At 38.4% G+C, this 15,901-nt stretch overlaps 1 protein-coding gene across 12 annotated transcripts in view; it reads right to left on the reverse strand.

The window, feature by feature from the left end:
- Window positions 1-14,874, reverse strand: part of MYSM1 (Myb like, SWIRM and MPN domains 1) — a 51,392-nt gene extending 36,518 nt beyond the window's left edge. For 7 of the 12 annotated variants that reach the window (XR_002786076.2, XR_002786075.2, XM_023549542.2 and 4 more), the window contains exons 1-6: window positions 14,743-14,874; window positions 8,056-8,134; window positions 6,134-6,204; window positions 3,168-3,245; window positions 3,055-3,078; window positions 1,710-1,788 (exon numbers count right to left, since the gene is read on the reverse strand). Coding sequence is in view for 10 of the 12 variants with exons in the window: in XM_023549542.2 (XP_023405310.1) it covers window positions 1,710-1,788; window positions 3,055-3,078; window positions 3,168-3,245; window positions 6,134-6,204; window positions 8,056-8,134; window positions 14,743-14,807 (396 nt within the window). In the remaining 2 variants the exon portion in view is untranslated. Of the gene's footprint in view, window positions 1-1,709; window positions 2,710-3,054; window positions 3,079-3,167; window positions 3,246-6,133; window positions 6,205-8,055; window positions 8,135-10,506; window positions 14,710-14,742 lie in introns of those variants that run through there. The other 5 variants (XM_064282035.1, XM_023549543.2, XM_064282037.1 and 2 more) reach the window with 5 other exon arrangements.
- Between the last annotated feature and the right edge of the window lie 1,027 nt (window positions 14,875-15,901).

The raw sequence follows: 15,901 nt of genomic DNA on the forward strand, positions 1-15,901 counted from the left end.
TTAGTGGTAGAATTCTCATTTTCCATGCAGGAGACCCAGGTTCAATTTCTGGCCAATACACCACATTTACAGCCAGTACTCATCTATACGTGGAGGCTTATGTGTTTCAGCAGAGCTCCCACACTAAGATAGACTAGGACGAAAGCCTGGTGATCTACTTTCAAAAACCAGCCAATGAAAACCGCATAGATCACAATGTTTCAATGTTTTGATGGCACAGGCCTGGGCAGAATGTGGTTCCATTGTGCCTGAGGGACCATGAGTAGGGGATGAACTTGAAAGCGGCTAATAACAACAATAACCAAGCCTGAGAGAATTCAGTCCATAAACAAGCTATATCAGTAAGTTTAAAAGGCTGGGAATATAACCAAAAGTTGTATGTTTCTTTGTGTGAGCAAACATTCTAAATACCTCTCTATGTATATAAATAGATACCTACGTATCTCTGCAGATATGTAGATAAATAAATATGCATTTGCTTACATATACACAAAATATCCCTGGAAGGATGCACAAAGAACTGAAGTAACAGTAGTTACCTCCGGCAAAGAGAACTGAAAGCTAAGACAAGAGTGAAAGGGAGATGATACTCTACAACGTTAGTACCCTTTGAATTTTTGAACCATGAAAATGCAGTCCTAAAAATGAACCTTTAGTTTTCAACCCATTTGTGTATGTATGCACATATAAATACAGACTTTGATAAAGGGCAAAACCCCAAAGTTGTCAGCAACCTTAGATAAATGGCTGGTTAAATACAGTTACATCATATAAATGATCATCATGCAATAGACTGAAATGCCAATATAAAAAACTTCAACAGCACAGGAAAAACAAACCCCAGGAAGAGAAAAAACCCACAAAAAACATCACAATATACAGATGTCATGGTGATGACTAACTATAAAAATACACATTGTTTTCCATCACCTGTAGAAATGTTAACAATGCTATTTCAGTTAACATTCTTCAATCTTACATAAATATGATTATGTAAATATTTCTACATGGGATATATAAAAATGCAAAATTTTAAAAGAAAAAATACAACCTACTCAGAATAGTAGGAAAAAAAATCCTCAATATTTTGTTAAAAGTTTCTTCACAGTAAGGAGTATTTTAAGAATTAGAAATTGGCACACATTTTTTTTTCCCCATTATGTATGTAACCTGTGGACAGTTGAATAGATGTCAATGAAACAGTCATGCAAAAGAAATGTTTCTGGTCTTCAATTATATCCACTAAGATATTTAGACTGTGTGCACAATGCCAAGTATCTGAATAAAAAAGAACTCAGCTGATCACTCAGACGATTTCAAATGTCCAAGTTTCTTTCTTTAGTTGTGTTTTGAAAGAAAACATCAGACAACTGAATAATTTTGCTTTTTAATCCAGGTAGGTGGTATCATGCAGACAGATACAAGTCAATTTCTTAAGTTTTATTAATTAGAAAAAAAAACAAAACTGTGGGAAAACTAAAATATCAATCCAAAGCTGTCTTAGTATTTTAGTAATTTATAAATATATTAAAAGGAATTCTCTTGTGCTACACTACAAACACCATCAGTTTAACTGTAGAAAAACTAAAGGTGTTATCACTGTAATTAAAAAGATATTTCCGGTCTCTACAAACCAATTTATCCTTATAACTCTATCAATATTTGCTTCTAAAATCATTTTACTATAGATTAAAAATTGCTCTATTTACCAGCCCTTGTTCAAACAGCTCTTTTTCTTCTATCGTCCACTTTACTGAGTAACTGGCTGGTTTTGTAGGAGAGTGTACCCTGAGGGGAAAAAAAGGAATTGCAAAAAAATTTCTGAAATAGAACATTCCATATTTATGCAGCTAAAGGTTATAGACAGCCATGGGCTATATTCAGTACCTTGAGTCTAAGAATTAAAAAAAAAAAAGGCTACAGCATCTACCAGGGGAAAGATTTACCCTAGCTTGCACAGTTCTCTAGTTCAGAATATAAACCCCCAAAACACAATCCTTGTGTCTGAGTGAGGATAACACTAAAAGACACCAAAGAAAGTCAGTGTGATGACAAATAGACTTCCTTAGGTTGGACACAAAGCAGCAGACACTACTATATTCCCAAATTCTGACAGGCACATAAGAGTTTAAGTTGGTTTCACGAACATTATTATTTCTTTGACTTTTCCATGTAAATCCACGTAAATATTGAGCCAGAAAAGAAGTCCAAAAACTATGGCATTACATTTCTTTTAAAATACAGTATCTTAAGAAATTAAAAACAAAACTGTGATGCTCATTAACTTAAGTAAGCCATTACCTTTCAGTTAACTTCTTTTCTGTTGTTGCTTACTCAGCAAAATACAAAAGCGAGAGGCTGCTTAGTGCTGAAGCTATTGGCAATTGCAAATCTAAATGAATTCAGTAAGTTCATCATTTTAAGGTACCATGAACTTGTATGTTTATAAACACGAAATAACGTCAAATTTTCTTCAATTATAGGGAAAGAATATAAATAAAAAGTTTACTTAACTTCTCTAGATAATTTATCTAAGTTAATTCTGGAAACCCTGGTCAGCAGTTCAAATCCACCAGGCGCTCCTTGGAAACCCTATGCGGTAGTTCTGTTCTGTCCTATAGGGTCGCTATGAGTCGGAATTGACTCGATGGCAACGGGTTTGGTTTTTTTGATTAAAGTTAATTCAAATTAAGTTCCTATCTAAAATAACTGAAAATAGAAGAACAAAAGAAAGTCAATCCCTAATCTATTAGATAGCAGCTTCTTAAAATTTCCCCATAAATCCCTAAGAAATAATTTTTTCTGTAATCTAATGGAATCGCCTGCTTCAGGCCATGTAAGAAATTTTGGCAAATAAAGGATATCATAAAATTATACTTGTTGCATTCCAAAATCTATATGAGAAACTTTACTTTTATATTCACTTTATATTTTTTAATAACCCAAGGTCAAGAGGGCTTTTCCAAAGGACAACTATAAATTTTTTCTTAAACATTTCCCATTAATTTCTAACAAATCAAAAAGGTTTTAAAAAGATAAAACATAAGTACATACATGATTTTTCCTGTTTTCTGCAAACTGCATATGAAAAAAGAAAATAAGGAAGCTTGTGAAGACTTTTTAAAAATGCAATTCAAACTTCCAGAAGTATTATAAATCGATTTTACCTTTTCATACATTTTTTCTCATTTTCCTTTTGATCAAGCCAGAATTTTTCTCGAAGTGATTTTTTAGATAAATAATACCTGAATAATTATTAAGGAAACTTTTTTTTATCTTACCATTTTTTTAAATAATTTTTATTGTGCTTTAAGTGAAAGTTTACAAATCAAGTCAGCCTCTCTCACAAAAAACCCATATACACCTTGCTACACACTCCCAATTACTCTCCCCCTAATGAGAGAGCCCGCTCTCTCCCTCCACTCTCTCTTTTCGTGTCCATTTCGCCAGCTTCAAACCCCCTCCACCCTCTCATCATCCCTTATTAAGGAAACTTTTAAAACAATAATAAAGACATACAATTTTTATGTGAATTACACAAAGTAGGCACTTACATACTCATGAAAGTCACACTGGAATTTTAGATGAACCAATTCCTCTCAAAGCCCATCAGGACTGTGAAAATTACAATAAAAATGTTTATACCTCTATGGTTGTAGGTATTTCTATATACATATTTGTATGTGCTGCATGTACATTCATATATATAATACAGCAGATGGGGCATAGTTATGGAAACTTCACATGACTGAGTTACGGGGCTTAAAGGCTAAGGACCGTAAGTCTTGGGGAACATCCAGGTCAACTGGCATAACATAGTTCATAAAGATAATATTCTACATCCCACTTTGGTGAGTAGCATCTAGGGTCTTAAGATACAACTATTGGTCTCCTTCATCTGAAGCAAAGGAGAGGGAAGAAAACCAAAGACTCAAGGATGCAATTAGTCCAAAAGGCTAAGAGCCCACATGAACCACAGCCTTCTCCAGGCTGAGACCAGTAAGAACTAGATGCTGCCCAGCCACCACAATCGACCATTCTGACCAAGAACACAACAGTAGGTCCCAGTTAGAGTGGGAGAAAAATGTAGAACAAAATTCAAATTCATAATAAAAGTCCAGGTCTGATAGAGACTGGTGGACTAAGGCACCCTTCTAACATATAACTGAAGCCACTCCTGGAGATCACCTTTCAGCCAAAAAAAATAGGTCTATAAAATAATCAGTAACACTCATGAGGAAAGTACTCCTTAGAACATTCAACTATATGAGACCAAATGGGCAGCATGTGCCCAAAGGCAAAGATGAGAAGGCAAGAAGGGGCAGGGAAATCGGACGAATGGCAACTAGGAACACAGGGTGGAAATGGGGAGAGTACTAATGCACTGCACTGAGTACTGGGGATTACAACTATTGTCACAGCACAACTTGTGTTTGAATTATTGAACGAGAAACTAATTTGCTGTGTAAACTTTCACCTACAGCACAATAAAATGTTCAAAGAAAATGTTTATACCTTAAAGAGTTGTCATATGGATTGAGTAAGATATTACGTGTGAAATACCACAATACAGTGCCTGCATAAAACATATGCTCGATACTAAATGCTAGTTTCTCTATTCCTGGATGATGCAAATGGTTAATGTCCTTGGCTATTAACTGAAAGGTTGGTGGTTTGAGTCTACCCAGAGGTGCCTTGGAAGAAAGGCCATGTAATCTACTTCCAAAAAATCGGCCACTGAAAACCCTATGGAGCACAGTTCTATGCTGACATGCGTGAGGTCACCATGAATTGGAATTGACTCTAGGGCAAATTTTTTTTTCCTACTAGAAGTAGCTATGACCCCGTGGATACTGGGCTCCTTTAAAAAATCATCCATATGAGACCAAACAGTCAACAACTACCTTAACACAAAAGATGAGAAGGTAAGGGAGCAGGGAAACTAGATTACTGGAAATAGAACAACCAGAATATGAATAATGAGATTGTTCAAGCATTGTGAAGAATGTAACCAATGTCACTGAACAATTTGTGTAGATATTGTTGAATGGGAACCTAATCTGCTGTGTAAACTTTCACTGAAAACACAGTATTACTTTAAAAAAAAAAGTGGCCAAGAGAAGAAAAATTCCCAATGTATTATCTAAACATTTTCTTTAAAATATATGAAGAGTATAATAAATGGATTGATTGCCCAAGGTAAAAGGTGGGCATATTTGTTTTCATATTTCTAATGATGACAGAGAGGAGTTCAGGGTTATTCTCCACCTAATAAAAAGGAGAAACACTTAGGTCAAACACGCCAGGCATCCAGGAACCCTCCCTTTCAAAGTTGTTAAAACAAGACTACTTAATAAAAAATTCTTCACTTAACAAATATTTACCAACTGCATACTGTGTGTGCCCAGTGCTACGCTAGGTGCCGAGGACAAAAACATTAAGACGACACCACCCCAGGCTTCTAGGAGCTTACATACCTCTTATTTTCATGACTTCCGTTTCCATATCTGGAAGGGAACCAATGACTACTTATGTATTCATTAATCTAGAACTGCTAACATCACACACAGATCAAAGAAACTAGAACAAGAAGCCTGTGGCAGAACTGTGGACAAGGATCCACAACTTCTCGGGGTGGGGGATTTTTGATCCTGTAGTATTTATTTCATGCTTTTTACTTACATTCCTCCCACATTACACCTGTAAATTGGTAGAGTAGGAAGTGAGAACTTCTACATATTCTAATTCTATGTCCTTGGACAAATTAACATCTCTGAGTTTCAACTTATATAATTTTGAAAATGGAGACTTGGACTAAAAGATCTTGGATCTGGATTTAGCTCTGATTTAAATATTATAATTTTTACTCAATATAAAAAAGTTATACTTGGTATAAAGAGTTGGCTAACAACAGCAACTCAATAAAAATATTGAGTCAGATATTAGACTTAGCAAGAAAATAGAACTTGAGGAATAAAATGATGCTTTTTGCTGAAAATAGATAATATTATATAACAGGAGTCTGGGGCCAAATAAAACCCAGTTGACTACTCCATCCGTCCCATTATAATTTTTGCAAGAATACATTTTTAACCCTGAAATCTTTACTTTTCTTATAATCATTAAAGGATACTCTTCTTCCAACAACATTTTCTCAATGACGGCTCTGTTTTCTTCACTGATGGTGCTATCAAGAGTCCAAGGCTGTTAAAAAAGAGAAAAATGTGTTTTTTTCTTTTTATTTACTGTTTTTTATGTTATCTTCTACGTTTTGTCAAATAAAAATACATGACGATATGATTACAAATAATAACAACTACCATTTACTGAGCACACAGATATATCATTTTGATTCACACAATAACACCGTCAGATAGAGATTATTATTTCACAGATGCATTCATGGCACTGCTACCATTTTAAGTGGAGGAGCAGAGACCTGACACGCAAATCTCTTTGATTCCAGGTCACATGCTCCTATGCATGATGAAGTAACAATGGCTATCAGGTACTAAAAAAAAAAAAACCCAGTGCCATCAAGTCGATTCCGACTCATAGCGACCCTATAGGACAGAGCAGAACTGCCCCAAAGAGTTACCAAGGAGCGTCTGGTGGATTCGAGCTGCCAATCCTTCTGTTAGCAACCGTAGCACTTAACCACTATGCCACCAAGGTTTCCTATCGGATACTAGACAATCTCTTTTCAAAACTTATAATTCTTTTATCCCCCCTCAAGTCACAATCTCTTCCTAGATGATTATAATCATTTTCAATTCTCAAAACATATATATTTTCAGCTGAGAATACTTCTCCAAGTTCCAGATTGTTTTATCTAACTGCTCACTCATCTTTTCCACTTGGATATCTAGTACCCTTCTCAAATTTAACATTTCAAAACAAAATTCACTATCACACACACCTGTTTCTCCCCTGCCTTCCCACCTTTGTAAATGACACTACCAGTCACCAAGTTATTCAAGCTAGAAACTCAGGAATCACCCCGAATTCTTTCCTTTTTCCCCAATCCCCATATCCAGTCTATCAACCAATTCTACCTCCAAAATATAATCCAAATTTGTATCTCTTTTGCCACCACTTCAGGCCAAGCCACCATCAAATCTTGCCTAGAACACTACAAAAGTTTCCTAACTGATCCTTTTGTTTCCATATTCCTCCTTCCCTACAACCTAATCTTCACCATAGCACCCCAAGTTGAATCTTGTAAAAATGAACTTACTCATCCATATAAAATGTTTAAACGACATGCCAGTTCACACAGAATAAAGTCTAAACTGTTTAACGTAATCTGAACCACTAGGCCCTATGTGATATAACTCTTTCCTGACTCTCCAACCTTGCCACACGCTGCTACTCCCTCTTTTCCCACTACAGTCGACACTGGACTTCAATCAGAACCCTTGTGCTATTGTTCTTTCTGCCTAGAATGCTTTTCTCTCAACTCTTTTCATGTTTACCTATTTCTTTTCTCTTAGCTTTCAACTTAAATGTCACCTCCTCCAAGTCACCCTTACTAACAACTTTATCTAAAATGGGTTCCCCACCTTGTTATTCTCAGCCAGCATCTTTCGTATTTCCTTTATATTCTGTAACTAATTTGTCTATTTGTTTCTTGCCTGAATCCCCTTTAGAAGGTAAATTCTTGAGAGCAGAAAAACATTTGTTTTGATTATAGTTGTACCCCCAAACCCAGCCTAGTGTATGGCATACAGTAAGTACAAAATAACTGCTAATGGAAGAAGTGAGTCCTGCACTGATACCCATTTTTTAGATAAAGAAACTGAGATTCATAAATCTGGTAAGTGACAGAGCAAGGCTTTCTACCTCAATCTAGCTGGCTCCAAAGCTGTTTCCCAATAGGCCATATTTCCAAATCAAAAGAAATAAGAAATTTCTTTCATTTTTAAAGTAAGAAAAATGTTTCAATATATTGTTTCTGGGATGGTTGAGAGGAAGCACCAAGTCAAAAAAAAAAAAAAAAAAAAAGGGCTACTCTGGGATAACTTAGTGTACCTAGTGTTCTTACAAAATACTTACAATAAGGCCATTATCAGTTTTCCAGGATGAATCCAGATAGTGATCTTGTTGTAACACAGATACTGTATTTTCATTGCTTCTGTAAACAACAGAACAAATATAAAAGTGATATTATGTGAGGTAACAGCTATCACACAGTGACTGGCAGGTTGTAGGCATTATGCAAATATTTAGTTTCTTTCTTCCCTTAACAGACAGGTTTAACATTGCAAAAATGTTTGTTCTACCTCTTTGGCCCGTGCAATACATGACTGCTGTAAACTACCCTATTTGTTCCTCAAGAATATATAACTTGATGCAGCAACCACAACAGGCTCTGTGGCCATAAGCCAACACTTCAGATGTCTTTTGTGTATACAGGAATTCAACTTCACATTAATTCTTCTAGCTATATCTAAACTATAAAAAACCATTAATAGCACTAGCCGCAAAATGAAGAAAAAACAGGAACAGATATATAATGGAAGAACCAAAATAGAAAGTACTCGAAAGATAGTAAAAAACTCAAGATAGTATGCGGGAAAAAAAAATTTTTTTTTTTAATAAGAATGCTTATAATTAAAAATAAAAAGGTAACTTGGGTTATTTGGGGATTTTCTATGTCTATGGGGAATTAAACTTCATTAACTCTCTCACTCTTCTTATGGAACAGATAAGAACTTTCTAAAGTCACATTTATTTGCTTCATATGCAAAAAGGCTGACTAGTTAAGTTTTGGGGGTCCAACCTATTATATAAAGAAATTTAATATTTGTTTTTTCATATCTTAGAGTTATAACATTTCTAGTAAAGTTACTGACTTTTTCCAGATCCTGCTTAGTGGCAAAAGCTTTATATCTCTAAGACTGCAAAAAACCCGTCAACAAGTTTATATATTTATAACTTCGATTAGTCTATGGTGGTTATAAAAAATTGTGGGGCTACAAACCTATACTAATTAACTATAATAAACTAAAAGCAGTAATTTCTCTCAATTATTAATGGAAAATAAGTTTAAACTCAAGTGTCAACTCTGATCTGGTAGATGCCACTAGGAATGTTAAATAAAGGATTTTGGGACACATCAGCAAAAGGAAACCTTTCCTCAATAGCCTAGGTTTGCCAAGGGTGCAGTATCACTTCAAGTTCACTGCAGAAATCTTTTCACACAGTATTCATTCCTAATAAGGATTAGCTATATCCACACCTTGGGTGTATGCATCTGGCCATCTTCCCTGAATTTCCATGTTGTTCTTGCTGTTGTTAGGTGCTATCGAGTCGGTTCCAACTTATAGCGACCCCACATACAACAGAACAAAACACTGCTCGGTCCTGCGCCATCCTCACAATCGCTGGTAAGCTTGAGCTCACTGTTGCAGCCACTGTGTTGATCCATCTCATTGAGGGTGTTCCACTTTTCTGCTGACCCTGTACTTTACCAAGCATGATGTCCTTCTCCAGGGACTAATCCCTCCTGACAACGTATCCAAAGTATTTAAGATAGTTTCACCATCCTTGCTTCTAAGGAGCATTCTGGTTGTACTTCTTTCAAGATAGATTTATTCGTTCTTTTGGCAGTCCATGGTATATTTAGCATTCTTCACCAACACAATTCAAAGGCATCAATTCTTCTTTGGTCTTCCTTAGTCATTGTCCAGCTTTCACATGCATATGATGCAACTGAAAATACCATGATTTGGTCAGGTGTACCTTGTCTTTAAGGTGACATCTTTGCTTTTCAACACTTTAAAGAGATCCTTTGCAGCAGATTTGTCCAATGCAATGCATCTTTTGATTTCTTGACTGCTGCTTCCACAGGTGTTAACTGTGGATCCAAGTAAAATGAAATCCTTGACAACTTCAATCTTTTCTCCATTTACCATGATGTTGTTTATTGGTCCAGTTCTAAGGATTTTTGTTTTCTTTATGTTGAGGTGTAATCCATATGTTCTACAAATCAACACATTCAAACCTGACTCAGCTTTGCTTCCAAATCTGCTACTCTTCTGTTGCTCCCTGTCTCAGTCACCGACACCCCATCCTTTTAGCTGGCCAAGTCAGAAATCTGAGCCTGCTATTTTCCCCTCATAACTCACAATTTGTCACTGATTCTGTTGCTTTTCCCTCTTTTTTTTTAAAAGCCATTATAACTACACTTACATATAAGGTCCCTTACTTCCAGACCATATAATTTTCCTAAGGTTATGGACTTCATTGTGCCTCCCCGCAAAATGTGTGTCAACTTGGCTAGGTCTTGATTCCCAGGATTGTGTGACTGTATCCATCATTTTGTGATTCAATGTGGTTGTTCTATGTGTTGTAAATCCTAACCACTAGGCTATTAATGAGGCAGCAGTAGAGGCAGTTATGTTAATGAAGTAGAAATCAATCTACAGGATTAGGACGCATCTTGAGTCAATCTTTTTGGAGATACAAAAGACAGAAGCAAGCAGAGAAATGGGAACCTCTTACCACCAAGCACCAGGAGCAGACTGCGTCCTTTGGATCCAGGGTCCCTGTGCTGAGAAGCTCCTAGTCCAGGGGAAAATTGATGACATGGACCTTCCCCCAAAGCCAACAGAGAAAGAAAGCCTTCCCCCAGAGCTGGGCCCCTGAATTCAGACTTCTAGCCTCCTAAACTATGAGAGAATAAATTTCTGTTTGTTAAAGCCATCAATTTGTGATATTTGTTATAGAAGCACTAGATGACTAAGACACTAGGTAAGTGCAAGAGATAAAGCTGACAAGCCATCATTTTTTCCTTTCTTTCTCCACTTACGACCATCTGACATACATACATATACTTACATGTATATATAAAATATGTTGTTGGTGGGTGTCGTTGACTCGATTCCAACTCATAGTGACCTATGTGACAGAATAGAACTATCCCACAGAGTTTTCTTGGCAGTAATCTTTGTGGGAGCAGCTTGCCAGGTCTTTCTCCAGCACAGCTGCTGGGTGGGTTCAAACCACCAACCTTTCGGTTAGCAGTCAAGCTCTAAACTATTGCACCACCAGGGCTCCTTTATATGACATACACATACATACATAAAAATATCGTGTGTGTGTGTGTGTGTATGTATATACACACACACACACACAAAAACAAGTACATATAATAAACATATGTATACACACATCTATACATATAAAAATACATAATATGTTCATTATCTGTCTCACCAATAAGAATGTGAGTTATATAACTTGGTTTTCCTAAGTGTTATATACTCAGAGCTTAGGCATACAGAAGGCACTAGATTAATATTTGTTGAACAACTGAATAAACAAGGTAGGTGAAGCATGGATCATGTATGTCTAAGAGTCAAGGAATGAAAATTTTATCAGAAAACCCAATGAGGGATTGAAGGAATAACATGAACAGATTTGGATGTGAGAAAGGCTACTTTTTTTTTAAATTGTGCTTTAAGTGAAATTTTACAGCTCAAGTTAGTTTCTCATATAAAAATTTATAGACACATTGTTATGTGACCCTAGTTGCTCTCTCTATAATGTGACAGCACACTCCACCTTTCCACCCTGGCTTTCCTATGTCGAGAAAGACTAACTTTAGGAAAGAATAAAAGAGGGACAAGGAGACAAGCAGTTTAGAGGAAGTGATTATAAAAATACTGGTAGAGGTGACAGTAACCTATTGTTGTATGCCACCAATTCTGACTCATAGCGACCCTACGGAACAGAGTAAAACCACCCCATAGAGTTTCCTAGGCTGCACTCCTTATGGGAGCAGATCACTAGGTATTTGCCATGGAGTGACTGGTGGGTTTGAACTGTCGACCTTTCATTAGAAGCTGAGAGAATAACCACTGTGCCACCAGAGCTCCTTCACAGTAACTTATACCTATGAAATAAGAAGTGAGAATAGGAAGAAGTGAATACATTTTAGAGGATACTTAATACAGAAACAACAGGATCTTAATGGCTGACAAGATGGAGGGAGTATATGCAGCGGGGAGGGGGGAAGAAAAGGAATAAGGTTCAGGTCTATGCCTCGAGTGAATGGGTAGATGCTGGTCCCATTTATTGAACGAGAAACACTGGAGAGGCAGGTTTGGTGTGGCAGTAAAAACTGTAAGTTGAGACTGAGGTACCTGTGGAACACAACTACAGACAGATTTAGAGAGTTGAATAAATAAATCTGAAGCTTAGGAGAGAAATTTGGGTTGGTGACAGATTTGGGAAACACCAGTATATATGAGGTTGAGCTTAAGAAACTGCCATTTTTGTAGTTCAAAAATGGTTGAACATTGGCAAAATTTCATAAGGTTCAACCTAAAAGAAATTGAAGTCTTAAGATGGCATCACCAGGGACTGTGTGGGTAGTGAGCGTAGAAGTCCTATGACAAAAGTCCTTTGGAACAACTTGATTTAAAGGTTGAGCAGAAGAAAAGGAGAATAATAAGGAATGGCAGGAGAAATAAAACAGAAACCAAAAAAGTTCAACGCCATCTTCTAACTTTGGTACTTATTACTTAAGAAATGCTTAAAAAGTATGTTTTAAGTTAATCTGCATACTTCAGGGGGCGCCAACAAACAAACAAACAAACAAACCCAAACCTGTTGCCAACAAGTTGATTCTGACTCATTGCAACCCTATAGGACAGTCCATAACTGCCACACAGAGTTTCCAAGGAGTGGCTGGTGGATTCGAACTGCTGACCTATTGGTTAGCAGCTGAGCTCTTAACCACTGCTCCACCGCCACCAGGGCTCCCAGGGGGCACCATTCACACAAAATTCCATTGTGAATAGAGCTCCAACACCATGAAAAAAAAAAAAATGATGCTCCTTGGAGTTCTGTAAGGCAATGGCTCTGACCAAGGATCAAAAATCTCTGTAAATCTGCTTGTAGGAGACTAAGATGACCACAGCTGCTGCTGGTAGACAGAAAACCCAAGCAGAGTAACAAGAGAAAAAGAATGAGAAGGGGAGCCGAAACGTGTTGCTGTCGAGTTGATTCCGACTCACAGCAACCCTACTGGACAGAGTAGAACTGCCCTATAGGGTTTCCAAAGAGCGGCTGGTGGATTCAAACTGCTGACCTTTGGTTAGCAGCTGAGCTCTTAACCACTGTACTACCAGGGCTCTGAGAAGCGGGGAGGGGGCTTAAACACAATAAAAAAATAAAGAACCTGGGTGGACTTTGGCAGAGCCAATGCTCTTTAATGTTTCCAAGGCCACTCATATCTCTCAGGACTACAGATTAAATATTCCTGCCCACTTATCTTATGAACATGTGAAAAGGAAATTAAATCAATCATGTAAAAGCATTTGGCCAAGTTTTAAACACTACGCAAATGTGAACAACCACTGTTACTACAGGCTCCCTACTCATTTGCATAGCTTTCGGCTGTTTTCCTTAAAGATTCAGGGAGAATGACTATATGAGTTTAATTACCCTTCACATTTTAATAGTGCTTTAGAGTTCACAACTCTGTCCTATAGAGTCGCTATGAGTCGGAATCGACTCGATGGCAGTGGGTTTGGTTTCGGTTTTGGGTAGAGTTCACAAAACACTTTTATGGCCACTATCTTAGCCCCCCGTGGGCAGGGTTGGTACTTTTTTCCCAATTCACAGAGGCCCTGATATACAGTTGAACCATATAAAATTTCCAGCGTGCCCATCAAAAAGGTCAAAGACTGGCAATTTTACACGGTTCGGCCTAATAAATTAACAAAGTTGTTCACAACATCAACAACATGGCCAGCTGAGTTCAGAACTCAGGTCTTGGATTCCTGGCCACTCTAGGCCTCTTCCTTTACTAAAAGGAGACACTGGAAGAACATTTTTAAAATGGTACATATTGATTTCCTTATTTAAAAAACAGTACTATGGATTTCCTTACTAGGGAAGCAAGAAGCCAAAGGACCAGATCTTCCAAGCTGAGGTTGCTGTTTAAAACCACACTGGGCTGTTCTGCAGCAATCAGTATTTAATTGAGATATCTCGCTGGGTCCTCCCAATACCCAGGGTAGGGATGGTGAAAGAATACGTTTACAGAGCATCTACCATATACCAAAGCACGCAGAATAATTATTTCATTCGGTCCTCACAACAACCTGAAGATGATTCTCGGTTTACACAGGAGGTCTGAGGGTCAGACAAGTTAAGTACCTTGTCCAAGGTTAAGGCAGGGCCAGTAAATGCAGAAGGCAAACCCAGAGCTGTCCAACTCTAAAGCCTGTAAGTCAAGCCGCCTTTCAGTCAGAAGTTTTTCACAACTACCTCCATGTGAAAAAAGGAACCCTGTGGCTAGAAGAGATGAAACGACTCGCTCAAGGTCATCGCGGCTTGCGAAGGCTAGAACAAGGGTCCCCGTGCTCAGGTCCCGTTCTAGACACTGCAGGAACGCCCCTATGGCAAGTACCGGCGGGTGTGGGGCTGCGGAGATAACTGGGAAGGTACTGCGGCGGAAGAGAGAGGAGGGATATAATCGTTAGCGGGTGTGCAACATGCCAGGTGAAGTCGGCGCCGTAACAGCACTTCGGCAAAAAGGTGAAACAGTCATCCCCACTTTAGCGCCGAGTATCCGCCCGCTGGGATCAGGACACGCCAGCGGGCGCGGCGGGCCTAGCGGAGGGTCTCCGATTTCCTATCCCTTAACGCACCCGCGATCTTCCCAGGACCGTCTCTTTGCACCCGCGCCCCTCTCCGCCCCAACGAGACCCAATGTCTTCGCCTCACCCTGGCTGTGCTGCTGCCGCCACTACGTCCCCTTCGATGTCCACATCCGCCTCTTCAGCCGCCATGATGGGGCCTGACCCGGTCCGGTCCTCCGGAGAGATCCCGCGAGAGGTGGGGAGCCGGGGCGGGGCCGGATGCGTCAAGGGGAGGAGGTGAAGCCTCGTCCAGCCCCGCCCATGCCGGGGAGGCGGGGCTTCCAGGGGAATGGCCCTGCAGATCTGTTCCTTTCAGTAAACAGCTTTGGGGAGTGGCAGTGGCCCGGACTTTTTAGAGCTTCTGTTCTAGCACAAATTCTTTGATGCCTCATTGCTCTGATTTGTAAAATGGGGATAATAGCAGATGTCTTTCTGGACTGCTGAAGAGGTCCAGTCAGAGGGTGATTTGTGAACTATGAAGGTGGCAACTATGAGGGAGCCTTACCTATTGGTTAAGTTTTATCACTTTTATTTTTTAAATATTTATAGGAAAAGGGTCATTCAACATTTATGGAAAGTGCTGAACGACCTCTGTTTTAAAATCCAACAAACATTTAAAAATATTGCTTTATGAATGCATAATTTATTTTGTAGAGATCTTTACAATTAAAAAATTACTCTTATGACTATGAATTTTTACAATAACTCAGTGAGGCAGGCAGATCTGTTATCATCACTCATGTTTTACAAATGAGAAAACAGAGCTCAGAAAGGTGAAATGACCGTTCCAAGGATGCACAGCTTGTCAAAGTCAGAGCTGAGATCAGAATCCCAGTTTTTCTGACTCTTTACTGGGTGCTCACCCTGCACAAACCATATTGTTAGGAGCTGTGGAAGATAAACACCCTTTCTATTAAAGGAATTTATGGCCTCTCAAGAAATTAAATATTGGTCTTATGCATTCTTCTACCTTAGAATCTATCACTCACGTAATTATAATTGTTGGTTTTCTTGTCAGCCTCCTCATTAGACTCTGAATTTCTTAAGGACAAAATTGTGTTTGTCAGTGCTTACACTACCAACATTCAGCATGGTGTCTGTTACGGATTGAATTGCGTCCCCAGAAATATGTGTCAACTTGGCTAGGCCTTGATTCCCGGTATTGTGTCCACCGTTTTGTCATCTGATGTGATTTTCCTATGTGTTGTAAATCCTACCTCTGTGATGTCAGTGAGTCAGGATTA

This window comes from Loxodonta africana, chromosome 3 (assembly GCF_030014295.1).
Source record: "Loxodonta africana isolate mLoxAfr1 chromosome 3, mLoxAfr1.hap2, whole genome shotgun sequence".
Taxonomy (NCBI): Eukaryota; Metazoa; Chordata; class Mammalia; order Proboscidea; family Elephantidae; genus Loxodonta; species Loxodonta africana.